The 27,780-nt window shown below is 33.1% G+C and overlaps 1 protein-coding gene across 3 annotated transcripts; it reads right to left on the reverse strand.

Moving 5' to 3' along the window:
• Nucleotides 1-673: 673 nt before the first annotated feature.
• On the reverse strand, nt 674-27,632 carry mlt (tubulin folding cofactor E like protein mlt). Of its 3 annotated transcripts, none has more exons than XM_090104000.1 (8): nt 27,380-27,632; nt 19,443-19,695; nt 18,736-19,238; nt 18,500-18,599; nt 10,175-10,359; nt 8,384-8,515; nt 1,599-1,698; nt 674-1,311 (listed from the first exon to the last, which is right to left on the reverse strand). In XM_090104000.1, exons 2-8 carry the CDS (start codon nt 19,686-19,688, stop codon nt 1,183-1,185), a joined length of 1,395 nt encoding a protein of 464 aa, XP_089960126.1. In that variant the 5' UTR covers nt 19,689-19,695; nt 27,380-27,632; the 3' UTR covers nt 674-1,182. The 3 variants fall into 3 exon arrangements, with proteins under 3 accessions (XP_089960126.1, XP_089960127.1, XP_089960125.1); XM_090104001.1 differs by having other exon boundaries at nt 674-1,302; nt 19,443-19,698; XM_090103999.1 differs by having other exon boundaries at nt 19,443-19,698.
• Nucleotides 27,633-27,780: the final 148 nt, after the last annotated feature.

A 27,780-nucleotide genomic window follows, 5' to 3' on the forward strand; every position in this document is an offset into this window, starting at 1 on the left:
AAGCTAAGCTTGGCAAACTCGTAAAAAAAACTTAACATTAAATTATTATTTGTGACGACACGTAATTTCATTTTAATTAAAAGGTACACAATAAACGAGAGCCGTTACTAATAATGTTACTACAATATTTATTACATAGGTTTAACTAAAATAAAGTTGTTAATAGGTACAACAATTGCTTATTTTACTTAAGTATAAGATTTCTAAAATGTTTGTCATCTATCGATTGCATCATTGCTAAGGAAGTTTTCATAGTTAAAACGTAGGTATACAAATAGTTAAAATGTTAAACATAAAAATTGAAATTAATAAATCTTTTCATACTTGGACCTACAAATTGTTAGAATAGAAGAATCAGACTAGAATTTAAACATACGCAATAGAAAGATATAAAAATTCTTTTTTAATATACCTACTCAGGTATAGCAAATTTTGTAAAAGTATATAATCGAAACAGGCAAGTTGAATTAAAAATAATAATTTTGGCACTAATGTAATTTGGAATTTAATTGAAATGTCGGATATTTAAACGCCAAAATGTTAGCTCAAACATAAATTATATTTTTTTTTGTTAAGTAAATAAATTATTGCAGCGATTTGAAAAATCTCCATGAAAACAATTCTTGGCAGTTGGCACTATATTTATTGTATGCCTTTTATATGTATTGCCAATTACGTTGTAAAAGCTTTGTATTGTTTTATTGGTACTTAATATTTTAATAATAAAATACTCATAAAATTATTTTCAGTGCCAAATATTAAAGAGCAAATACAATTTAACCAGTCTGAAACTCTGAACATTTCTCTTAGTCATACCTATTTGATCATACATTATTATTTATTATGCCTTTAATTTATGAACTACGCAAACGTTTTAGATATAAAAGTGATGTTACCGCAAACTTTAAATATTCTTAGACCGTTAGAGAAGGAAGTCAACTCCATTATTATAAGAAAAAATAGTTTTACATAAAAAAAATTGCGTATATGAGTGAAACAAAACGTAAGGGTTCATATGCGTGAAACGTCACTTTGACAATCGAAAAACCACTTTTACGCATATTTTACAGGATAATCCTAATTTTCATTGCAGGTATATTTTGACAACCATATTTGTTATCTGTGTAATTAAAATCCCTTGTAAACTTCCCTCCTTCGGTCAAGAATCGGTAACTAAAGTTCTCACGCAGTCGAGTTAGCAGATATCGAGTGTTTCAACTTGGAATCGATTATAATTTCGTCGCCGGAGCGAATGTTGTAAGAGTACAGCTGCTTCGTTGGATATTTCATTTCTTCGGGACCCTGAAAAGCCTAGTTTTAATTTAGTATGCATACAACATTTAGGACCAGTTTCATAGCGTGGGAATACGTTCTGTATATCTTTCAGTTAAAATGTATGACGATTTACGTTGTCAAATAGGCTATCATAGAGTATTAGAAAGCGATGAAACCGGCCCTGAGTATTTATTTTTAAAATTCATATTATTATCAGCCTGAAGGTCATATTTGAAGATATTTGAAATAAATAAAAAAATTAGTAGATAAAAAAACTTGAATACATTTTTAGATGCAATAGTATAGTATAAAATAATCTGTACCTGCGTGTCCCTCAGTTCTTGGTCCACATAGAAAAGTCTCATCTTGGAGGCTGGGAATCCCGCCAGCCGCTCTAGACGAGACTTCAAGTCCGATACCGTCCTAGAAATTTGAAGAGTTGAGTACAGATAAAAATAATGTAGCGAATAAATAAAATATGAATTTAGGCTAAGGTTACATGCTCTTAATTGAACGGACACCATAATTCGGAAACAAAAAAAATATTTAAGAAGATATTTATACAAACACAAAGAAATCCTATTTAAACTACACAGTGATGACTGATGACTTGGTATTCGAAAACTGGCGGAGGCGAAAAAGTAAACAATTTTTATAATCAGGCTGAACCAAACCTCGAAGGAGTTCCCGCGTTTCATAATTTAGGTCTGAATAGACTATAAAACAAAAACACGACATAGACTAAATATACCTACTAGATATAGCTGTAGTTATATCATTCCAAAGTTGCTAGATGTAAAGAAAAAATTCAAAATCATTGATTTACAAAAAGGCCGGTACAGCACCTGTAATGCTACACGCACACGTGTCAGAAGTGAAACATCGTCGCCTTACTCCATGACGTGACGGTATTGCTATGACGTAAGAAAAAGTTAAACAACAAATGTAATAATAAAAATAAAAAAAAATAAAAAAGCCTATTTATTTCATGCAAATATGTTGACAATTGACATTTTTACAAAGTAACGCTTACGCGGTAAAAAAAATAAGTGTATACCATAGACTAATACACTCAAGAAGACTTACAATCGCCATAGTAAAAAACGTAACTCGTTTCTCAGTTCCCAATTTTGTCGATAGATGTCACTCACAGTAGCATTTGGCATTTTTATAAGCTTTTTTATACGTTTAAGAACTAGATGTCGCCTTAGAGCATTAAGTTGGTTTAATGAAGCTAAGAGATGTCGCTACTAAAAAAATCAATGTGCCAAATAGTATCTTGACGTAAAATATAATACGCAAAAAACGTAAACTATAACGTAAAATATAATACGTAAAATATAATACGCAAAAAAATATTTTTATTTAAATGTTATTTTTTGCTCTGAATCGCGCAAGCGAAATGTTTTCGCTACAGAGCATATATACAACTTTCCGCCATCAATAATCGGGGCCTTTACGGCCGGCCGGTCGAGTAGACTAGTTTCTCCCTTTTTCGATTGAGGAAATCCACCTCCCTACCTCCACATCATTTTGTTTTAGTTTTAAAGATTTTATAAGCGTAAAATAATACTTTCTTCATTTATGTATTTTGAGTAAACGTAATCAATTTCGGAGTAAATCTAATAACGGTTAGTTTGACCAGAGGCGACTCGTAACAAAATTGTATGGGTGTTTAATTAAGTATTGAACTAAAGTCTAAAACAAAGAAAATACAGTAGCGTCATCGAGATAGTATACTATCTCGATGAGTAGCGTAGTAAATTCATAACAAAAAAAAAAGCACCACAATAAGGGTGCTATTACAGATTTTTAACAAAAAACGCTATTTTACGGTACAATTTTAACTCAAAGAAATTACACGTGAGAACAAAGTAATATCTTAAATTAAAGATAATATATTCAGTTCTACGATCATCTTATAAAAATTGTACGACGTCATACAAAATTGTCGCTGAAATATGATTTTCCCAGCACAATGATCGCATAAAATGCAAAAAAATGGGGTCTAAAACGGTACAATTTTAAGAAAATTAAAAGCCTAATAGACTAGAGTAGATAATTTTTGAAACAAAAAAAAATCGCAGTCGGATGAAACCCATTAGAAAAGGAAGGGAATATGATAAAAATGTAAGGAAAAATAAATTACGGTCAATCCGAGTTCGGGAAGCGGGAGGGGGGAGCTTTTAAGAGAACAAAATGGTTTCTCTCGATTTCCGACAAAACTACAAGTCCTATAGAAAAAAGTTTAATGGCAAAGTTGTAGGTAATTAAAAGTTCTACAACTTTTGTATTGAAAATTTTTTCACATAACCTCAAAATTTAAGTGAAAAATTCAAAAAACCAAGTTTTTGGTCTTTTATTTTTATCTACTTCAAAATTTATTTTTTTTCTACGAAATTTGGTGGAAACTTACTTTATTATGTCCCAAATACACTGTAATTTATTTGATTGAAAATATTTATTTTTTCGCCTTATTTTGAATTAATACCAAAAAAACAACCTAATTTTCAATCGAAAAGTCACCCGTCAAAATATCAGCTTTTTTCAAAAACTTGGGGTGCCTTTTATTCATTGAAATCTCTACTTTCATATGGTGTAAAAAAAATAAACACCACCATAGTAAATGTTCTCAGGAAATGCATACAAAAAGTGTGAAAATTAGCTTTTACTAAATCAGGCACACTTCTTGAACTACCTGAAATGTTTTTATCGACATCATTTTGCTTTTGAATATGCTGTAAAATATTAAAATTAGAACAGATAATTATTTTTCTTTTGAAATATTACCGAAAAGCCGATACAATACGGGTTTAATAATATATTGCCGGTAACATAATATTATGTATGATAATAATTCTTAAAAAAGTATTTTATACATTTATTAAAAAGCTTCGATATTGTAACTATACAATTCATATTCAAATTGTTGTAAAATAGTCACACTTTTTTAAGTTGGTTGAATACACTAAAATACATATAAGGATCGTACCTACTAATAAAAGTAACAAAATGAATTTTTAAAGTTCCCAGTAATCTTCTGGAATCAATTTCAATAAAAATATAAAAAAATAATACTATCAAGTATGAAGATGATCTATAAAATGGATTGCGCTATGTTTACGTGATCTTTTGTTTCGCGCAGGACTGAAAATTTCTCTTAACCTCTTATTGGATTCCGTATTTAGGCATTTGATATTCGTATTGGAGTTTAGGTATACGATAAATTTAATTTAAAATTAAAGATATATTAATTGTTAATAGACCGGGAGATACTGACACAAAATTTCGAGTCATTTGTAACAAGGATGGCGGTTCTACAGGGGTCTTAGTACGCAATGACAAAAAGAAAAATGATGGTGTGAACGCTGGTACCGGTGTCTTAGTCGCGTGGGCGTTTGTCGAACTCGTCGGAAAAATAGCGAAAGTCAAACGATTTGTAACACAAAAATTTTAGAATTTACCGATAGCAGATAAAAAAGTAGTAGGCGGTAGTGTCATGCCATACTTTTCCGGTGTGACTTACAGCCCGCCATACCGACGCGAATGTGTTGATTTAAATAAAACAATCATTCAACCATTTGTACCAGGCTAACTTTTGCACAGGTAACTATCGTCGTGCAGCCATTTACGAAAATCGCCATGCCATACTTTTCGGACGATTCCAAATGGTAGCCATACCGCCGAAAATCTGCAAAAAATTTTTATTTCGCCAAACTTTTTGTACCAGTATTGCATTTGGATTTTTGGAGAGTATTTGATAAAATGTGACCATTATTATATTTGCCATACTTCTAGTAGGGGGAAAAAGTGCTGTTATACTTGAAAACTTAATTTATTATTAATTTATATAAGTGAGGATTTCCAACACTTAGATCTTTGAAATTTTGTATTTATATTTGTTGATCCTCAAACTTACAGGAAAAATAAGTGCCATACTGTTACAAATCGTTTGACTTTCGCTATTTTCCGACGAGTTCGACTAACGCCCACGCGACTAAGCCGCCGGTACCAGCGTTCACACCATCGTTTTTCTTTTTGTCATTGCGTACTAAGACCCCTGTAGAACCGCCATCCTGTTACAAATGACTCGAAATTTTGTGTCAGTATCTCCCGGTCTATAAATGAATGAGCACAACTTTATTATAATTATTTATGGGAGTTCACTGCACCAGCGCTCCTTAGGATGAACCGCCTATTTTTGTCACTTCGTTCATCGCTGTTCGAGAGTGACTTCGTGACCACCATGGACTTAGATCATTAAGTAATCGATAACACTCGCAGGTGTTTCCCCTTTTGTCGAGGTATAAGATTATTCGAATCGAAAAATCTTATGCTTTCATAAAAACTACTTGCGTAATCGATTACAAACACTCTGCGTTTTCCTAGGCTAAAACATCGAAAGGATGTCTGCAAGTGCTCCGCTAAAAATGCCGTTTTGCACTGTCAAGCCTTGCAGAAGCAATTCAAACATGTCGAATATTAAAAAAGATGGAATAACCTTTCATTTGTGTATATTTTCTTAACGTACATTTCTAATTAAATGCAATTTCTAATAATCGTCGATGTATCGTTTAGCGATATGATCAAGACAAATAATCGAGTAGTTTACTCGATCATTGATGCGGCCCCACGAGACTATCATGGAAAGAAAATATACAAATTTAATCTTTATGAACTAAGAGATAAAGTTGAATTTAAAACGCGATAATGAACCGCATTCCTTACGAGTCTATCTTCTCCTTGACCACCGAGCGGCCCGATCGGACCACGGCCCACGACACAATAGATTTTCTATTGTGTCTGTGATTCCGGGGGCTGAGGCATTAAAGAAATACAAATTTAATCTTTATGATCTAAGTTATAAAGTTGAATTTAGAACGCGATATTCTACCGCACTCCCCACGAGACAACTTGGAATGAAATACAAATTTAATCTTTATGAACTTAGGGATAGAGTTGAATTTAAAAACTCGTCGCTTAAAAGGTCATAAATTTTTACGACTTTCGTGACACAAATTATTTTTGTGAATGTGTGATTGTGTTTCAATAGTGTGAGTTACCTTCCCCGCACCAAAATCAGCAGAAAGTTTAGTTAGAACATTTGCCAGCGTACTCCATCCATTACCGCGTTGCTATGAACTGTTTTTGTCAAAGAATTACTCGAACAATTAGAGCATAAATTTCAACGTAAGATGTATATGTGCCCGTAGCTGTATTGATGAGTCTCGTACTTTAAAACCGATAGATGCTGGTTCAAATCATTGCCGTACATCCACATTTTTTTTTCTTTTCCCGTATTTTATTGTCATATAAATAATACTGTTTACAAGGGAATAATTAAGAAGAAAAAAGATATAGACATTTTTTTTAACAGAAAATAAAGAATATATATAATATATATGACCACGTATGGAATCGGTAAAATACTAGTTGTGTCACGTGTTCGTGATATTGTTAATTCCTATTTGTATTTATAATGATCATATTTATCACTATTAAGTCGTAATTATACCGAATAAATAGAAACAAAAGTAAAAGTTTCTGTTTTGACACATATATCTATCTCTCTTGCAAGCGTCCTGCCGCCTGCGTCATATCACATAATATGACGTCATAGTTGAATGAATGTGTTCGACGCATTGTTCGACGTTATTTATTTTGAAATAATGTTTATTACGATTTACTTTTCACATTTGTCTTATAAATTAAAATATTACCTATGTAATAAATGTAAAACTTAACGTTCATCGTTAGTATAAACTCGATAAAGTATTTTTTTGAAGCGTTGAATAAAACTATTGTTTTATTTTTATTGTCGTGAACTGCGGCTTATTTACATAAAAACTTTAATCGTTTCTAAAAGTACTAACATCAAGCTTTAAATTGAGCTATATTTCATCTGGACACAATAAGTTTGATTGCGATACCAAGTGCCATAGTCACTTGGGCAATCTCCTTTCAATGTAAGACGTATAAGTGCCTGTAGATGTGTTGACTGAGTCTCGTACTTTAAAATTGATAGATGCTGGTTCAAATCATCGCTGTACATCCACATTTTTTTTCTTTTCCCGTATTTTATGGTCATATAAATAATACTGTTTACAAGGGAATACTTAAGAAGAAAAAAGATATAATAGAATTTTTTTTTAACAGAAAATAAAGAATATATATAATATAATTATATTATATACACTACTCTGATCACTATGTCGAATGTTTGTAGTGGGTGTCGAAATCTTATTAAAGGTAAGTACTCACTTCCTTAGGTGCTCCACCACCGCGTTGCTATGAACTGTATTTATCAAAGAAATACTCGAACAATTAGAGCATAAATTTCAATGTGAGACGTATAAGTGCCTGTAGCTGTGTTGACTGAGTCTCGTACTTTAAAATCGATAGAATATGCTGGTTCAAATCATCGCTGTACATCTTCTTTTTTTTTCTTTTCCTGTATTTTATGGTCATATAAATAATACTGTTTACAAGGGAATAATTAAGAAGAAAAAAGATATAGACATTTTTTTAACAGAAAATAAAGAATATATGTATATAATATAATTATATTGTAGGTATACACTACTCTGATCACTATGTCGAATGTTTGTAGTGGGTGTCGAAATCGTAATAGAGGTACTCACTTCCTTAGATGCTCCCTAAAAACTAAAATAATAATTCAAAAACACCGGAGTTTTTAAAACAACGCCCTCTAGATGTAATAATTGAAAATCGATAGTTTGCTGTTTCTTTAGTTCTAAAATTGGTCACTAGGTGGCGCTTTTAAAACTGCAAATTAAATAATAAGCTCAAATGAGAGCGCCATCTAGCAATAAGCTGAAATTACGGGGTACGATCTCTAGTATGACAATCATCAGTCCTCTTTAGATTCTATTAGTCCATGGTGTATACAAAACTTGATTGTTAATAGTGTTAGTAGTTGTAATTTTGTTGTAGTTATTCCAATGCTAATATTAATTATTTAGTTATTGTAAATAAATAAAAGAAATTAATTTAACGTAATGAACTAAAGTAATCAATCTGCATGAACCCCTGTCTGGGTAAAGGCCACCTCCAAAGCAGATTATTAAACAACAAATGTAATACAAACCTGTAAACATCGACAGTCCTCACTTCGCTGGTGTCCCCACACGTGAAGGTGATTTGCACTCGCTTCTCGGGCCTCAGGTCCACAGATACCAGCGGGTCAAGCTTGCCGTGCACGCCTACTAGCTCCCAATAACTGTTCGATAATGATATAATAAATAAATAAATATTTCAGGACAATTATTAACACATTAAAAAAACAGACGGCATGATCTGAACCCATACTAAGCTTTCGCTTGTGTTATGGAAACCTTCATCCACATATAATTTTAAATAAATACTTATACAGATAATCAACACCCAGACACAGAGCAAACATCTATGTTCATCACAGAAATATTTGCCCCGGGTGGGAATCGAACCCACGACCTCTGGCTTGGAATGCAGGGTTACTACCAACTAAGCCAACCGGTCAGTCAAATATACTATAATAATATATAGGTACCTACTACTGAAAATTAAAAAAGCCCAAACTTTACATACTATGCACGCTTCAAGTAACTGTATAATGTAATGTTAATTGTAATTTAGTTAGTACATATTATTTATTTTGTTATGTATTGTCAAAGGAAATTTATGGGCCAATAGTGACCAGTGTATTTCTTTGTCTTGCACGCCCAGTGTACGATAGGAAAAATATACTAATTAAATATATGAGAATAAGGTCCAAAAGTGTACCTATTGGTTTGCATATAGGATGCATTATAGTATAGGCTGTCATATGAGCGAATTCATACAATGCCGCCATCATTTGGAAAAAGATTGTCGTTCTACGAAGCTCACTTTCCTACTGTACCAATAATTTCATTTAGTTAGCCGTCATAGAATTACCTACCTAGACATGGTACCTATACAATAAATTTATTTCAACTTTATTCGACATTGAAATCCTATTCTAAATTGAGCAAAGTATGTCATAGGCGAATGTTACGAGAGTATCCATAAAATTATACACGAATCCTCATTTCGAAATACTTGGAAACAACAAAATAGATAAAAATAGCTTAACTCCAATAATGCGCCTATCGACACATATTTCGCAATACCGCCTACAATAGCCAATAAGGCTATGAAATCAGTAAACAACTAATTATACCTACGTTCCTATAGAAATCGTGTTTACAACTTTATATTTTGTGAACGTTTCATAACAACAGGGAATTTTTTAAATATCTTCTACATGTTGAAGAATACTTCAGGCATCGTGGATTTCAGGAATATATATATTTTTTTAAAGCTGGTGTTTTTTTTTAAAACGTTTGATATTTTTATGTTATGAACCCTTTGATGTAATGATCGTTTATCCATCGTATGTTTTGATGCTTCTATCAAAATTATAAAGCAATCAAATATTATGTAATACATAATATAATTTTTCATCATCGCCCAGTTGTTTTTCTAGGTGATAATTGAAAGCATAATATTAGATGTGATATCTAGTTTCTGGAAACTGAATTTGTGTTCCACAAATGGACTGTACTTTTAAGTATGTACCTAGTTCATTGTACTAATTTACATATATTGATATACTCAAATATATAATTAATAATTTAATAAATTATATTGACATAATATTCTCAAACGATCAAGTCGAAATAGATATTATAGAAATAGATACATATTTCTTAAATTCATTATCCTACATTATTTGAATTCACAAAAAATAACTCTGATAAAGTTATAGGCTACTTGTTCATAAAGCAATAAACCCTGAAAAATTGCATGAGAAGCAGCGCACAATAACGTAAACAATAAATATACACACATGGCGAAACAAAAGCTATTTAGCACTTACCGATCAGGCCGATCAGCCTCCGGCTTCTCCATATAGTATCTAATGAAGGCCCTCTCGGCAGAGTCACGTTCCTCCGGCGGCACCGCACCGCCTCCGTTCAATGTTCTCACGTGAGGCAGACGGGCCACTAGCAGGAGACGCCGTTCGTGTTCTGTAGATTCCACGCGCTCCCATAGTGGCCAGCCCTGGAAACAATAAAACATATGATTGCATTAAAACCTGTGAGCGTTGAAATTAGCCAATAAAATATATCCTAAGATTCCATTATACCATTCAAATTGGAAGCTGTGACGTTAGCAACTAAGTCAATTTCTCTGCGAAATAGTTCATAATTGAGATTAGAATTTGAGGTAAAATTGTTTAGAACTTCGCAGAGCTAGTAATTAGTTATTGCGTAGAGGGTGTAGTTAATTTGGAACATTAACCTAGGTATATTTATAACACGCAATCGGTATAGTTGGCTGCTAAATATATTCATCAACCAACGACTTATAAAGAATAATAAACAGCCAAATCTGAAAAAAAAAAGGTTCAAGATCACTGCTGTTAAAATTAACGTACCTATTATCTGCGTAAGTATGATCGTTATTTATCCTATGAATCAGTTCATCATCTTCAAGTCGGAACTATACCGTTAGAATTTGATACGCATATCGATATAAATTAATTATATTATGCTAATCCTATAGCCTATAGGAACGTATGCATCGTAAAGGAACTTTATGCAAGTGAATAAGGGCACTAAAACAGGTGTCATCAAAGATCGTGCCCACTGAATTAAAGAGTCACGACTACTGGAATCATGTCCATGTATGTTCCACGAATTATACTTTAAAATAACCGTCGTACACTCATTGAATACCTACTTTTAATATCTCAAGGTTGTACTGGTCACTTTCTATATAGGGAAGATCTTTTTATAGCTTGGATTAACAATTTAATACGTTATAGGTTTCAAGTTTTTGCTTCCTAGGCATTATTTGTTCGCTTCAGTATATGGAGATGATATCATCATTCGTCGATTTAAATAGTTACTTCAATTGGATTTTTTATTTCGCTCAGATGTGACCTATAAGGCTATGCGAGATGAACAAATAAATCTTAATGCAGAGCCCAGACAATGTGATTGTAAATTGTTAATTCAAGTTTGAAGGATTTATTAATATTTCAATAAGTAGCGTCTGCCGTCTACAACCACAGTTTTTAAAGCAGTTTTATTTTTTAATTGATTACTGACTATTGTTATACCTATACTAAAGTAATATGTCTCACGTCTAATAGGAAAAATATGTCTCACGTATTTCGAAACAGTCTAAGAGTAAATCAGTGTAAAATTAAAAATAAAAACATTTGAAATGGTGAATAGTTTAGAGATAAATTCATATCTGTCTTGCACGTGTTCAGAAAGATTTCGAAATCAAATATTGCTCCATCTACTGAACTCATGCCACAAAATATATTCATGTGTGAGACTAGATGTATTTTTTACGTTTTTCTATCGTCAACACACCATATTCTTAATCAATTCAGTAGGTACACGCGATAAGAGCAGGAATCTAACATAAAAGGGACCATAATATTTTATTTTTTTATACTAAGTCGCCAGGCCTTTGACTGCACCTCCACCTAATGGTATGTAGTAATGCAATGTTTGAAATACATAGGCTTCTTCTTATGAGGTTCAATAACTAGCCTAGTTTGTTTAAGCCCTACATACAATAAAATGCCTTATTTTTCTTGCTCTACTTCTAATGCTCTACCCTGTCAATTTAGCAATTAAGACCACACGATACGGCACCCACCACGGTTCAAAACATCCGTGTCTAATTCACACCAATGAGGTACACATCCGTTATAAATAGACTTCAACTAAATTGAATAATGTATTTGTTAGACAAACTATATAACACCGACATGTAAAGCTCATTTCTCTCATTTATTTATCAACTTTCTTTGACCACAAGATCTATGAAAGTTGCAATAGTGTGATAGATAGTATTGTTTACGCAAATACGCACACAAAAGAAAAGTTCTTGTTAAATTACTTAACCCAGTTTACCTTACAAGAAATATGGATATCAGGTAAATACGTCATAGATTCTATTATGACACACACTATATTATATTATATATTTTATATCTAGTAATGCAATAGATTTAAAGCTCGTTTTGTCCGAAAGCGGAACGCGGAACAAATCCAACGAGCCATGTGCGCATTTTGCATCAGAAATAGGAATTTCAATTTGCGATTACCGCGTGTTTAATTGAAGGACAGGCTTCGCAAAAACCAAAGTTATTTTAAGGTTAATATGATGCATTAGGATAAAAAAAAACTAATAAATAAAATAACGTTTAAATGTATACCTATTTTTGTAGACGTGAATCCAGTCATTCATTTTAACCAGAATAGCCTATACTAACTTTAATAATAATTAATCAGTGACTGTTTTGAAGATAAAAACATCCAAATTCTTCCATCTGTTCATTTTATTTTTAGCAACACAATACATATTTTAATTTTGTTTACTACATTTGTGTTTACAAGTTGCATTCTAGTCTCCATAAGGGCAATGGTATGGGACATTGGACAGTCAATACTCTCTGTAAACGGCCGGGTGGATACGCTGACCGATTTAATTAACGAAACGCGGGAATACCAAGCACCTGCATTTCTCCAACCAGGAAAATGCACAATGCACATAATCCCCTGCCCGTGAAATGGCGGGAAATGCAAGTCCAATTTCGTTTTTTTCCCCGTTCCAAGCCGTAACGGGTCCGTTCTGAATCATTAATTGCAGTATCGATTTCGCGCCAACTGTAACCTCGTGCTTTATAAATTTAAATTAGAAACGCTCTAGTGGTTTCGTTTGTTTATGTGTACACGTTTCACATGCGCCAAACAGCAGCCATTGTTTACCTATCTAACTTGTTCTAACATAGGTACGACATTCCAAACTTCAACCAGGTAATTTATAGGTAGATAATACGAACATGTACAAAACGTATTTTATATATTAGTGTGACTTACGTAATAAAAAATAGATACAATAAATAAGTTTTCAGCACGTTGGTAAATAACCACTTTAACGTATAGTAATTAGTTATTCAAGTTTTTATTAGGTACGTGCTTAGTGATATGTTAAAAAAGACGCAAGTTTTGCGGAAGTTAGGTTTTATTTATAATTAATTAAATTAGAATACATATCCATCCGTACCAAGGTAATATAAACTCGTTTCTTTCTACGCTCTATATTTCATCTATTCAGTTTCGACGGAGCACATGCTGATAAAGTTCACGCAAACAAAGGAGCAACTTGTTAATGAATGCTTAGCTCTTCATGTTTCATAATGAAAGTGGATTTACTGTACTTTGAAAGAATGTGACTTTGAAATCATAGTGGTAAAATTCTACGTCTACTTTTAATGACACTGAGTAAAATATTAAATTACTCACTACTATTTCTCATGAAGCGACCCACGAAATAGACGATGCTGAAGAAATTTCTGAACAAAGTTTCGACTTTCGAGCTATGAAAGGTTTTCAAATATTTCAACAAGATCTCGTTTTGATAATTACATAGTAATTACATATGTCTATTACAGACTGTTAGAAAAGAGAGCGGCAGCAAACATATTGAACACATTTTAAGCCATAATACAACACTTGCAAACTACCCGTAAAATAATGTGTTAAAACTACCCACCTACTTTTAAAATTTCCACACTTGATTGAGCATATAGTGAATGTGCCTAATCCATATCGTGTCAGTGGGACAAAGGTGAATATGTAATGCAAAACGTCCTGTCTTGTAACGTACTTACAGAAGGGGTATATCTGGGTCACCGTTTACTGCAGTCTGCATTATGCGTATAATAAACACGTGCACAATGGACAAGTTTCATAAGCGATTCAATTTAAAATTTACTTCGTCAATAGAGCTCTATGTTTTACGAATCGAGTTAATAACCAATGGAATTATAAATTTTACAAATCGGACAATTACGACACGACTGTGCCTCAATTAAGCGTACAATTTTGAAATTTTCGATGACAAATTAACTAAAACAACTCTAGGACTTTACAGAATAAAAACTAATTTACAATAATTATACCCTGAAATTATTTCGTTAACCACTTCAATTTCTCAACATGAACCCAACAAACCAAAAATGCTAATTGACGTATGTTCCAAATGTAAATTTATAAAGGTAGTTTACATAAAACAAACTTGAAAAACAAAAACATCTAAAGGCAATGACACTTGCATACAATATTTGAAGGCAGGTACACGTTTTGCGTGGGCGCAGGTCGACCGTTGGATGCCGTGATTCATATCAACTGGTTATTGTCCGAAGTATGATAATCATCCAATAAAAGTTCATAAAGGAATAAACTGTAACGGATAATGTGTTTGAGTGCACAATTTCGGTGTGCCTCATGTGTCAAAGGGACATATTAATTACTGAACACCGATTTTATTGGCCAGCAGAATATTGTAAAATTTTTAACTTATAACTTAGTTCGTGGAACTTTACTAAAGCCGTATTAGGTTCTATCAGTTTTTGTATGACAGTTCACCTTTCTTCGGGATTATGATTCACTTTCATTTTGAAAAAATCCCGTTAGATGATTCTTTACTGAACAATTTAATTATTAAAAAGCTTAAGCTTTATTGTATATATTAAACTTCAAAGTACTTGCAAGGATAGATATATAAACAGCTCACCATCCAACACTCAAAGACTAAATAAAATTAATGCAGCTTTCAGCACTTTTCAATGTATTTGCAAAGCTCAATTACGACTTCCGAGGTCTTTCTAAACTGTGGGCCCTCTTGAAACCGGCACTGCGTCGAATAATATTGAAAAACTTTTCTCGCAGCAGAAAATTTTCCGATTTAAAACAAAGAATACAATGTGTCGTTGGCCAACAAATTATGTAAAGGGTTGAGCTTTCAACAGGCGTCGCGTACCATCAATGAGTATCTTAGGGTACCTTTCTACATCATTTTCACGGGTTTGCTAAGTAGAGAGACATTTTTTAGAAGTAAACTTGTAATAAGGAGATAGGCATGATTGCATGAATAATTGCTCAATCGCATTTATAGATGCTGTGAAGATACATAAATGTATGTATGTACATATTTTATGTAAGTAGATATGATGTAACATGGCTTACAAAACATCATAAAATCGCAACATAAACTTTAACTTACCATAAATAATGGTATGATAATAGTTGTAAAATTGTTTGTGATTTGCATAATTCGAAAAGCAAATGTTTGCTTACATTACGGATTATTACATTTTACGATAGATCTTTAAATAACTTGAGTAAACATAATCCAGAGCGCAGATTGCCATTTGCCAATCAAGGTAGCCACTTAGAGGCAACCGTTTTATGACTGAAATGAAGCCATTGAAGTTTGCTTCCATTTATTTTGAAATCTTAATTGTGAACTGCTTTTGGATTTCAAATTTTACGAGAAATATTGTCTGAGCAAACAATAATTTTTATTTAGGGAGTTAGAAATTCGACAAGAACCTTACCTACCACCTTCCCGGTGGTAAAATAAGACATACCTAGATACTTACCTACTCTATCTTTAAATTTTATTGGAATGTATAATTTATATTTGTAAATTTTTAATAATATAATAACATTGCAAAACATTTCGTTAACATCAGCGACAGCAACTAAATTATAAATGTAAAAATTTTAAAAAGCTACATCGAACAACGCTCGACATATTACGTGCTGTGACCTTTTAGCAGGTCGTCGCTGTAGCTGAAAAGTAATCCCAAGAGTATGGAAGCGTAAATACAGACAATGTCTAAGAAAGAAACCATCTTCAGCTGGAGTTTCGTAATATACCGTTCCCTATGGCTCTTACAAAACTTAGCTTTATGGCAGTAAATTCATGTGTGCAATTTATTATTTATGTCGTTCTTTTCTTGTTGAATTATGCAGTGTTTTCTTAGGTGTTACTTCGTCACTTTTAGTACCGTTTTATTGGTTAACCAGTGACCTAAGCTTATAATAAATCGTTGAATAATTTGAAAAAACATAACTAGACTACTAGAGACTAAAAAATATAACTCTACAATCGGAGCGACTGTAAGTATAAATAATAATTGTGTTGTAAAATATTTCATGTACCCTAAATTTTAAGCTTTGAAACAAAAGAAATAATAAACTATATCTTGAACAGCAAACCGTAACTTGCTTAAATTAAGCTACAAATTATGTTGATTAGAGCTTGCAGTTAATCTAACTTACGTGTTAATCACGGATAAAGCTGTCCCCGTTTAAATGTAAACGTACTGTGTTATTCATACGCTGCATATAAATTTTAACTGCACTAGCCATGAGCAAGAGAATGGATAAAATATCAAGGTTCCTAGAAGGACGGATCTTCGCGTTGTCATAATGTTTTTAGTTTGAAAGTAATAAACATTATTTTACGGCCAATGTTTTACGCAGTACATATACTTAATTAGATGATTCTCAAAGGACTATTGTGTTCCTGTATTGCGCATTAGGTTATAATGTTATCTATTATGGAAATTAATACACCTAAAAAATAGGTAGGTGTTTGATTTTACGCATTAAGTACATATATTTAAAAATAGATTGTTGCTTCGCCTTTACAATGTTTTGCAATTTTTTATAGAAATTTTATCGTTATTGTGTGACAGGTATAGTATTTACTTGTCTACGTTTTAAAAACGTAATTATGTAACAATTAACAACCAGCCAAGAATTTCATTATTTACGCATTAGTAGACCGATCGATCAAACAGCATTTAAAAAGAGGTACAATAAATAAAATATTACACAATGAGCAAATGCGGAAAATAATAAATGAAGTGTTAGATTTTGTTCGTCGTTGCTATGTATAAACGAGTTGCAATTGCATACGATGCAACAGTCCGTGAGTCATCAGCTATATATCTAGTGTTGTGTTACGATGTAAGAAACATAGTAACAATGGACTAGTATTGAAATATGAATATAGTATATACCCATAGTAAATCTCTGTTTGTACTGTTACAGTACAATTTATGTTTATGGGGTTAGTTGTGCTTGTTCGTATTTTAGTTAGTATTTCGTTCATTTGTGATTTAATCTAACATGAAATAACATAAACTGCACTGCACAATAACATAAAACATTGTTTATACCATAGATAAAGCACGAGTTAGCAATTACGTCGTACTCTGAAGTCCAAATGAAGACGCATTAATTTGATAAGCCTCATCGCCGATGCATAGGCTATTATCATTTCCTAACGTTACATCAATGTGACATCACACAACTGCGTATTCAGAGCGTACAGATTAAAACAAACGCGAGCCTACACTTTCACATTTTCACAGCGTGACGGTCATTAGAAGAACATAGACTTTAATCACATAGCATAGGAAATATATTAGATTAGCATGAAAGAGAGATAGGGTAAGATAAGTCTTAAGGGCGTAGATACTATATTCAAATACGCATTTTCCTTGTACTTTTTAAATATTGGACTCAGTCGCTGTATGCATTAACGGAACTTTGGATAGTACGACATAAACCTATAAAAAGTTTCCGCGTACTCAAGGTTAACAAGTTTAGGTCAGGTCCAATTCAAAACATGTTAACCTGTTTCGGTTTGTTGTGTCTGTGTAAAACAACTCCCGACAAAATATACTGGGAACGGAAACGTAGTACATTTAGATTTAGCTACAATATCGGGTCAAGGTTAAATCCAAAGAAAACTAAAAGCAATTAGAAACGAAACGCAATAAACAAGGATTTTCCGATCGTATAATGTCGAAATTTTTCAATGTTCGGGGTTACTCCGTCAAGATTACGCAAATGCTGGCACTAACTAGGCCAACACTAAAATGGGAAGACCTTCACCCGCATGTGATCCCGGGCTCCCTTGGGTTATACGAATAAAACAAATGACTCTGCGCTCAGTCGTCCACTTTGAGAGGCAGGTCGTTTTAAATCGGGAGCGTTATCGTGATGTAACACTGATTGGCGTGTGTAATCAAATATGCAGCTGGTAATGATATACTGATCGTGGGATCTCTATTGCTAGGTGCTGTACTGATATTTATAGTTAGTCGAATAATTACAGTTTGCAAGTTTGTTGCAGTTAATTAGCATGCAATTGCAAGGAATTGTAATATTTACAAGAATACAGCTGATTAATATATTTTAAAGAAAACTGGAAATGGACTGACTTCTTGGTTCGTCAATAATTTTAAAATTATGAGAAAAAATTATAAAGTGATATTTTTCTTCTAGTAAATTATACAAACTAAAGCTCTTACCTGCACTCTTAAACTTCTTAAAGCCGGAAACTGAGCAAGTCGATCCACTTCATCCCATGTTGCTAATCCAGTATTATTCAGATTCAGGAACCGAAGTCGTCTAGAATGATAAATATATTCGATAAGTCGAACTTCAAATACAATGATCTGATTTACAAGTTCAGTGGGTCAATGTCTATTCATTGCGTGCTTACTTATCAACGAATGACATTGAATACCAAACTCTGAGTACTTACGAAAAGGCATCGTGACTTTTCTTATTTCCATTACTATCGTCACATTTCTCACACGGATCAGGCTCCAGGGTTGTAATGTGACAATCGTTCACTAATAGGGTTTCCAAGTTGGGAAAGGCGTAGCCGAGTTTCGATATCTCACCCCAGCTGCTTATCGGGTTGCCAGAAAAGTGTAGCTTCTTTAGCTGTTCATGAACAGGTTCTGTCTGTTCGCACCTTAGACGAGAGCACTCTTCGCACCGGTCCTTCTCATTCACTTCCTTTCCACTGAGATCCACGTACGAATACTCATTGAGACTCAAATGCAGCTCATCTAGAGCTGGTAGAGCTTTAAGTAGACCGAGTACACTGGGCCATCCAACATAAGTAGAGTTAAGGACGAGATTGCTTAAACTGTCCCAACGCGAGTGAAGAGATTGAGCGGCCTGAAGTTGTGCAGTAAGCCGATTGAAGCTTAAATTCAAGAATCTCACTCTCGGTGTCTGCTCTAGTATCGCAAATACCTAAAAATTGATTATTTCAACCTTTACAATAATACAAGTGAAGATTCAATTAAAAAGACAACAACTACAAAAAGCAGCGTACATATCATTCACTAAAAAATGTTAAACTTCCATTGTTATTGCCGATCGAAACAATTAAGAGCATTGAACTTGTATGAATGGCACTCAAGACTCAAGGTAAATATGTTCCGTCTGAAAACATACCTCTTTCCAATCGGTGAGCTTATTGTTGGCGAGATCAAGCTCCACTACATCTGCGCACTTATCCGCTAAGACCGTTGCGTCTCCAGCACAATCTATATCACAATCGTTCAGGACCAGAAGTGTAGGCACACTTAGTCTCGGTGAACGCTTGGGCACAAAAATAGCTACGGGCATATCATCTATTGAGGGGTTCACCTCACCCTTAGCCCCGTACTTCCTCTCGAGTGCTTCTAAGAGCGACGGCATTTTGAACCTGCTGACAATAGAAACGAAAGCTTTTTTAGTACAATAGTAGGGAAAGTATATATTAATGTAGAGCCGTCTAGTCTGTGTTTTCAGTAGACAACTACTTTATGGGCATTTTATTCTGCTTTATGGGCATAAAATGTGACATTTCATGAATGAATATCAGATCTAACTGCAAGTTGAACTACATCGACATTCAGGAAATGCCAGCCAGTGTCAAAGATCAATAAAATAACTAGGTTTATGGCTATGCGACTAGTAAATGTGACATATTCGGGTCGCATTTCCTAACTCGGTATTTTATGTCCTTAACCTTTAGGAGAAATATTTTTTTTTTATAAAAAGCCGTTAGAGAAAGTTTTAAGAATTATTTGTGTGGAATAATTATCCATAAACAATCGCGTTATCGGAACACTAATCGATATTTAATATTGTACGCGGTTCCAAGCCACTAATAAATGCATTCATGCGGATGCGTGTCGAAACGATATCCATCTTACAATTTATGATATGGCTAATTTTATTATTGTTGTGTGTTTTGCAATTATAAACAAACCGGACATTTTACTACATTGCAATTTAATAGTTTGGTAATAGACGCTAATGATCATTGCGGTGACAATCGACATTTCTCAATAATGAGACGGTCTGTAGAAAATGACTTTACTAATTATAGAGTTTCAGATATTGCAGATATAAATTTTATGCCACGTGTTCATTGATTATTCTGCAATACATGTTGCAAAATATTCTTCAAACATAATCAAGACGAGTCGAATAATAAAATTATCATAATATTCAGAGCAGAACCTTGATTTTTGTATGTTATACAAGCAATTAAATTCAAACAAATCTTGAGTGTGACTTTCGAGTATTGACCTTCTATGCTTTTAATGCGTTTAAATCAATTTAGCTTTATGTTTCTTTGCGCTATTAATGTAGCGCAATATCTATAGGTATTATAGGTTATAATTTAAAGAGACTACCTACATTTTTTAGGATTAAAAGTTCTTTATTGGGTTGATTTTTGTATTACTTCAACTTTCAACTGAGTTATTATTTATGCGGCTACATAAATTGAGAAAAAGAGTTATTTTGACACGCATACCTGCAATTGGAAATTTCCGTGACTTATTTAACTTTTAACTTTTCTCTATCCCGATATCAAAACAGCAGTCTATCGATCAGTTGCAAAACAACGGGGCTGATTAGAAGGGTTGCCCAATAAAGTCGTGACCATTCAAGGCCAGCCCGTTTTGATTGTACTATGGGTATTTAATACTAATTATGTTCTTATAAGTCCTTGTCTCTAAGTGAAGGTGACCTCTATAAGTTATTAGACAATTATCTTATTTTCAATGTCGAGGCTAGGTCGCACACTGGAATACATGACCCAAATACGTAAAAATTTCGTCATTCTTTGAGCTCTACGAATAACTATATTTCTTAGTTTTATGTTTGACAGCCGAAAAATATAAATTGCTGGACTCATTAGGTTTCAGTGGAATTATTTTGTAATACTTGGCGCTCTAAATATCGCAGTTACACATAACATACTTGCACATATAAATTATTGTTTTAATTACAAAAAAAAAACCTTCGTAAAATAGAGGTCAATCCTAACAATTCTTCAAAACAATTCTTCAAAAGTTATAAAATGTAAAAACCAAATTTTATATTCACTGTAATTAGATTTTTCCGGTAGACAGTAAGATACATTATCATTTACTCTAGATTTTATCAAAGACATTGAGGCTCATTAAAAATAAAATATCCTCGCACTGCAAAATTACTTCTTCTTCACCTAAGTCCAAGACACGTACTAGAAAGCAAAACAGGCAGTTAATAAACAAACTAACATAAAATTTATGATTGCCCAAGAGAAACCTTATTGCAAGACAACACGCGGGTATCTACATAAATGCACACAGCCCTCGTTTGTTAGGAACAATGTGCAGTTATAATTCATCAGTGATCTTAATCTTTCGCCACCGCGCTCTAAGGACCTTGGGTTAAAGATATTCTTCTATCCATTGTGTATTTACGTCTGAATTTGACCGATGCAAGCCAATTTATAATTCATACATTTTAATAATGTAAAGCGACAAAAGGATTTAATAATAGTTTTATGATCGATCTTTATTATATTTCATTTATGTGCTTTTTATTAATATTATTGACTCCTCTTGCTAGGAACTTTGGCCACAGGAAAATGTATCAGCATTCAGCACTAAGGCTTATATAAAGAAGTAAATGATTATTATCTATGCAAGCTCTATGTGTAAACCATAAAGTTATATAAACACAATAATTATTTAATGTGGAACGAGTCTGACCGGCGTCCTCAAATGGCACTCCAATTAGTGAGGTGTACCAAGAAATGACGACTCGGACAAGATAAGAGGGTGGAAAGTAAGATAGCATTAATTGTTATGACTAATTATTATTATCTGATTTATAAAAGATAATGAATTCTGTAATCAAGAAAGCCTATGAATATAGAATTACTATCGTTTATAAATTATAAAAACGGGTAGTTTTTCTGTGACCACGCTCGCTCTAAGTGCTCGAAAAGTTGGGTAGACGTAGAATAATATAATGAATAAATAAATCGCGTTTAAAATGCGATAAAAAGGCTTTAATTTCTAATACTCACGTAAAATCAAACGCAAGAAAATATTACGGCTATTGACTATAGTAGAAACTAGAAACCTTTTCACGTACCTACTGCAAAGAAGTTAATACGGGATCAAATAAAATGAAATAGGAATGAACTTCACAGTTGTATGAATAAGAGCTTTTTATTGTTAGTTGACAAGTTGACCGGATTAGAATTTAGAAGTTAATCGCTCGTTTGAGTTCATTACACGTCTATCAAGTTTATTGAAACATTTCCTCAAGTATTTTGTGTTTCGCAATTTCTACGTGTAATCGATAAATAAAACTATAATTATAACTTCCTTCTACATGAAGAATTAATTATACAGCTAAGTTACCGTTGAGACGTGGTTTTATGTTTTCTTTGAAATATTCTCTTTCAAACATTCGGAAGCTTTTCGGTTCAAGCTAAAAGGATTCAAATCCAAATTAAACACGATTTGGTACATAGATTACAAATCATAAATATGTAGGACATTCATTATTTTCAGGGCCAAAATTTAAGCCATGTATACCATACCATAAAATACTTCTTAATCTAAGCACAGTCGCGGGAAACAGCTTGTATTCCTTAAAGGTATTAAAATGGATAGACGAAGAGTAATAACACCCCGTCTCGACAGTGGGGGCGCCAGACTATTCCTAACTATTAGACATTTCGTGGCGGCATTATATATTACTCCACTAATATTTCTAGGAGACGAACGAATAATTTATTGTAATCAAAATTTTATTATTTTTCTCCTATTAGGTAGTAACTAAGTATATATAAATATTCGACCTATTTATTAGGACTTTTAAAAATAAACAATAAGTCATTTTAAAATGATAAGATATCTATTCAAGGTAACTCGATAAAAAATACATCTAGAATCTAGATAGTAGATACCTATAACCTACTACCATTGCAAAACAAAACAATAACACGTGCTTATTGCGAAGCACGGGCGTGACAAAATTATCCTGTCCTTCGCTTCTAACCATTAAAAAATCACAATTTGTAAGTCATTGTTACGATATTTACTCATGTATTACGACTGTGGTGTGGCTACTGCGTAGTTAGTTGTAACAAATAAGTTAAATATTTACAAAATATAGTATGTACTAGGTAGGTAGGTACATATTCTGTAGAGGATTTCTTGCTATAAGGCCCTGCGCAGACGGCACACTTTTTGTGCGATCGAGTCTGCGGCGCACAAAAAGTCCGCATGGTGCGCAAAAAGTCGGTCGCGGATTTTTCACAGACTCAACGCACACGACGCACATGTTCCATCATTTTGTCGGCAGATCTGTAGGGATGTAGACGCTATGGAAATCGTGCAGAGATCGCGAAGTATTATTTTGTGCATGAAATTCAGAAAAAGAAGAAGAAATAGAGAATTTTGGGGACATCCTATACTTTCGGAAAGATTATTGAAGGTGAGTTGCTATTTATTTTGAGACCTGCTTTGACTCATTCAGAAACAACAATGAGGAGGTGCATTGATCCAGATAATAGATCTCTGGCGCCATGATAATAGATCGCGTGCGTTACGTCCACCCCTAGCAAATGCAGATTGCCGACTAAAGTGTGCGCCGTCTGCACTCTGCGTTAGCGCGCGTTGAAGCAAACGTTCAATTCTTTTCACACACTTTTTGTGCGGAGCGGCGCGCCGCGGCGCGGTGCGGTCTGCCCGAATTACACGGATTTTTTGTGCGCCGGACTTTTTGCGCGTCGTGTGCGTTACTGCATATAATTGCTTTGGTTCTATTTTCACAGACTAAAAAGTGCGTCACGGATAGTCTGTCGTCTGTGCAGGGCCTTAACAAAATAAAAACGAGCTTCACTCACGCGCATTTGGTGTAAATTTGCTCATTGCTTTATAGCCAATAAACACGTCTACAAAACTACAATCTACACTTTTGTGGAAATATGAGAATTATTTAAAGCTTTCGAAGAATTCTTGATAGAGAGCGATATTAGGTACCTACTATTTCGTGCACGAATTCAACGTATTTTTACATTATAGCGTAGCTGTAGTGCCATTATTTATAGGTTTTATAAAGTATCTCTTCTTTTTTTAAAACCTACGTAGGTATTCAGAAGATATTTATGGCATAAGAACATCTACTAATAACTACCTACTTTTTATAAAAAAACAATAATAATAAAACGCATTTATGTGATATTAATTAAAGCTTTAAAAAGTGAAGTTTTAAATAATAATAAAATAGGTACGTAGGTACTTAGGTACATAAAATGAATTTCCTCGTCAATCTGTGACGCATCCTAGTATCGCAGTCTTTGTAGATATAAGATTTACAAAGACCTTGGTGGTCAAAGTTAGTCTTCCGATAAATACTGGTTATTAGACGCACGTGTTGCTTTCAGCTTTGTTTAGAGCAAGTCAACTATTTATATAGGTATGTAGGTAGGAAAGAAAAGCTTTTGCGTTTATTAACCCGGGAAATTTATATTGTCTATGCTTTGCTTAGTTGGTCCTAGACATAGGCTGGCTACAAGTTGAGAGTTTTAGGCGCAACAAAGGAAATATAATTTTCGGTGATTTACCTATTTAACTTTATCTTTTGCTTATTCAAAATTTCAAGTTAAATCTGATTTTTTTACATGAATGTTTTGCCCACGTTTGACTCATACAGATACCCATAAAGCACGAACATTGAATAAATACATCCGCACTAAATAGAAACATCGTTTTGTAACAGATTATATAGGTATTTACCTAATAATTATTTTAGGAAGTGTAGAAACTGGGTCAGGGTCGAAATCGATAGCGAAATCGTAGTACGTACAAAAAAGGTTCATGAACCATACAAATTATTTATAGGCAATTTTTCACTTTGGAAAGTTTAGGACTTAGGGTAATTGCGCCTGTTCGCGTCCACTTAGTGCAGTTGGAAAGTTTGAAGAAGAAAATAAAAATGTTCCAGACCAAATTTCAACGCAAAATTTATGTAACGTGTTCATTACATAGTCTATTTTAAGATGTACTTTCAATTGTGTTGGAAATATCATGTGGTTTTTATTTATCTAGACAAATAGCAGAATTAGGCGTTTTACCCAGTTCGCGTCCAAAAATTCCAGTTTGCGTCCACCCGTGGACCAGTTCGCGTCCACCAGCTTAGAAAAGGAATTAAGAGTGTATTGGGTGATATTTTATCAGATAAATGCAAATAAAAATTAGATTTTAATAAATTATTTATTTACGAATATAGTTATTTAATAAAAACCGGCCAAATGCGAGTGGGACTCGCACTCCGAGGGTTCCGTATTAACCTGTTTTTTTTCATATGTTTTAACTGTAAATTATTATTTTTTCAATGTTTCCCTTATTTGTGTTATAAGACGTTGCTTCGTACCAAACTTCAAGTGTCTGTGTTCACGTAAAGTACCCTGTAGGTTTTGATTCCCTTGCGAATGTCGAAATTTGCGAAAATTTGTAGCATAAACGGCTGTATCTTTTGATTGCTTTAGCTTATAAGTTTGATTTTTTCACTGCTTCTAGGGACCGTAGATTTGAGTATTCAATATAAATTTCAGCTTTATACCTCCACGCGTTACTGAGAAAAAGGGTCTTGACAGAAGGACAGACCGGCAGACGGACATACAGACGGACGGATATAAAAGTGATCCTACAAGGATTCCGGTTTTTCCTTTTGAGGTTCGGAACCCTAAAATCAACATTATTATTAATATAATATAAGTTTTTTCAGTTTCCTTGCAGTGAATGTAAGGAAACTGAAAAAACTTATTTATATTTATCTTCTCATCATTAATAGAACTAAAAATTAACAAAAAAAGTTACGTTATGTAAATAAATAATAATCAGTTCTATTAAGATTATCTACCTACGCTATTTTTTAGTTTCTAATGAATTAAATTTCTTTTTTGTTTATATTATTTTCTTAACCACAGACTTATTAAGTCTCGTCCTCAAAGATACTAGTCTCATTATTAGAATACCCATTTTAAAATGAAAAAATAGCATAAAAATTTGCTAATTTGAATGAAAATTTAAATTATCAACTTGTAGTCTTAGTCAAAAATTTACAATCTATTTTAAATTACATATTTTAACAAACAATTCATTGCTACGTAATGAAAAACAATGTGGACGCAATATGTTCTATTGTTATGCACTATAGGTATAGTTTGCGCCCACCGTGGACGCAAAATGGAAGTTGTACAAATTCGGTGTAGTAATACGCGTCCACCTTATTTTAGCTATTAATTGTAAAGGTAATAAGCTGATTTATAATCCATACTATTCCATGTTTTGTTAGCAAAGTAAAGAAACAGTTACATATTCAAAAATTCACATTTAATAATAAGATACTAACCGTCAAACGCGACGCTGCGCACTATTTTTTTCTCAAAATCCCGCGCGTTTTAGCTCTCTCGTTTAATAGCCAAAATTAAATATTTTCTTTAAATAGGATAGGCGGTCCGCAGGCATATTTTGAATATGTATGCATGTCTCTTATACATTGAGGTATTATCGGAAATTTTTCTTATTACAATTTTACTTAAAGTATACTTATTTTCGTGAATTTTCTAAAAGATATCCGCAAAATGGACGCGAATAGGCATGTGGACGCGAACAGGCGCAATGACCCTACTTTACTATAGTTAATGGTACGTACTTATAGGTACATTTTACTCATACAAAAAAAAACATTTGTTTTACCTATGTACCTATATTCTAAAAACCATACCTACATCCGAATATGTACGTACGAATGCAATTTCCAAATATGTAATTAAATATAAAATATTCATAAATCATAGGCAGTATGTATGTAATTATGATCAAATAGTAAAATTGTGATTCTAAATTTTATACTCACTGTTAGAGTAAAATATAGTTAAATTATAAATCAAACAAGAAAATCTCGACATAATGTATGTGTAAGTATTGCTATCTAAATTCTAAAGTTTTTAATCAAATGAATATAAATATAAAACCTATTAAATAATGAGCAATCTAAGCTTTGTTTCATAACATACAATAATATTATGTTCATTTACTTACGTTGAAGCTCTTAGCTGTATTGTTGATGTTAAATCTTTTGTATTTTGTAATTACGAGAACGCCTTCCACTCATAACAAAGAATGTTCGAATTAGAAAAATAATTTCATAAAGGTATCGCACTAGAATTTAAATTAAACACTATCACTAGCACAAAGAAATATAACGTATCAGCTGTTTACATGACCAGAAGCGCCTGCAAAGATTTCCATACACTCTTCGAAACGCTCTGTAACCAAATGACAAGAGAATGTAAATTGTAAGTGTTTACATCAATACTAGTTTTCACGCACACATCGAAAGCTACTCATATTATTGGCTGAACGTGAATGTAGAGCAAAAGTGAAGAATAGACTACAGAATAGAGCTGGGTTGTCAGTATTTTAATCATTAAAGTTGGAAT

The sequence above is a fragment of the Colias eurytheme genome, chromosome 7 (assembly GCF_061535395.1).
Source record: "Colias eurytheme isolate Ceu_HAF_F1 chromosome 7, ilColEury1 Martin Lab GWU primary, whole genome shotgun sequence".
NCBI lineage: Eukaryota > Metazoa > Arthropoda > Insecta > Lepidoptera > Pieridae > Colias > Colias eurytheme.

Bases quoted from the DNA above. Each gene is read 5' to 3' on its own strand.
- mlt (XM_090104000.1), bottom strand. From the start codon at position 19,688: ATGCCGTCGCTCTTAGAAGCACTCGAGAGGAAGTACGGGGCTAAGGGT. The intron at 10,360-18,499 runs GTAAGAGCTTTA...TATTGTTTCCAG, and splicing joins TAAGAAGTTTAAGAGTGCAG to GGCTGGCCACTATGGGAGCG. The intron at 8,516-10,174 runs GTAAGTGCTAAA...ATTATCGAACAG, and splicing joins GAGGCTGATCGGCCTGATCG to TTATTGGGAGCTAGTAGGCG.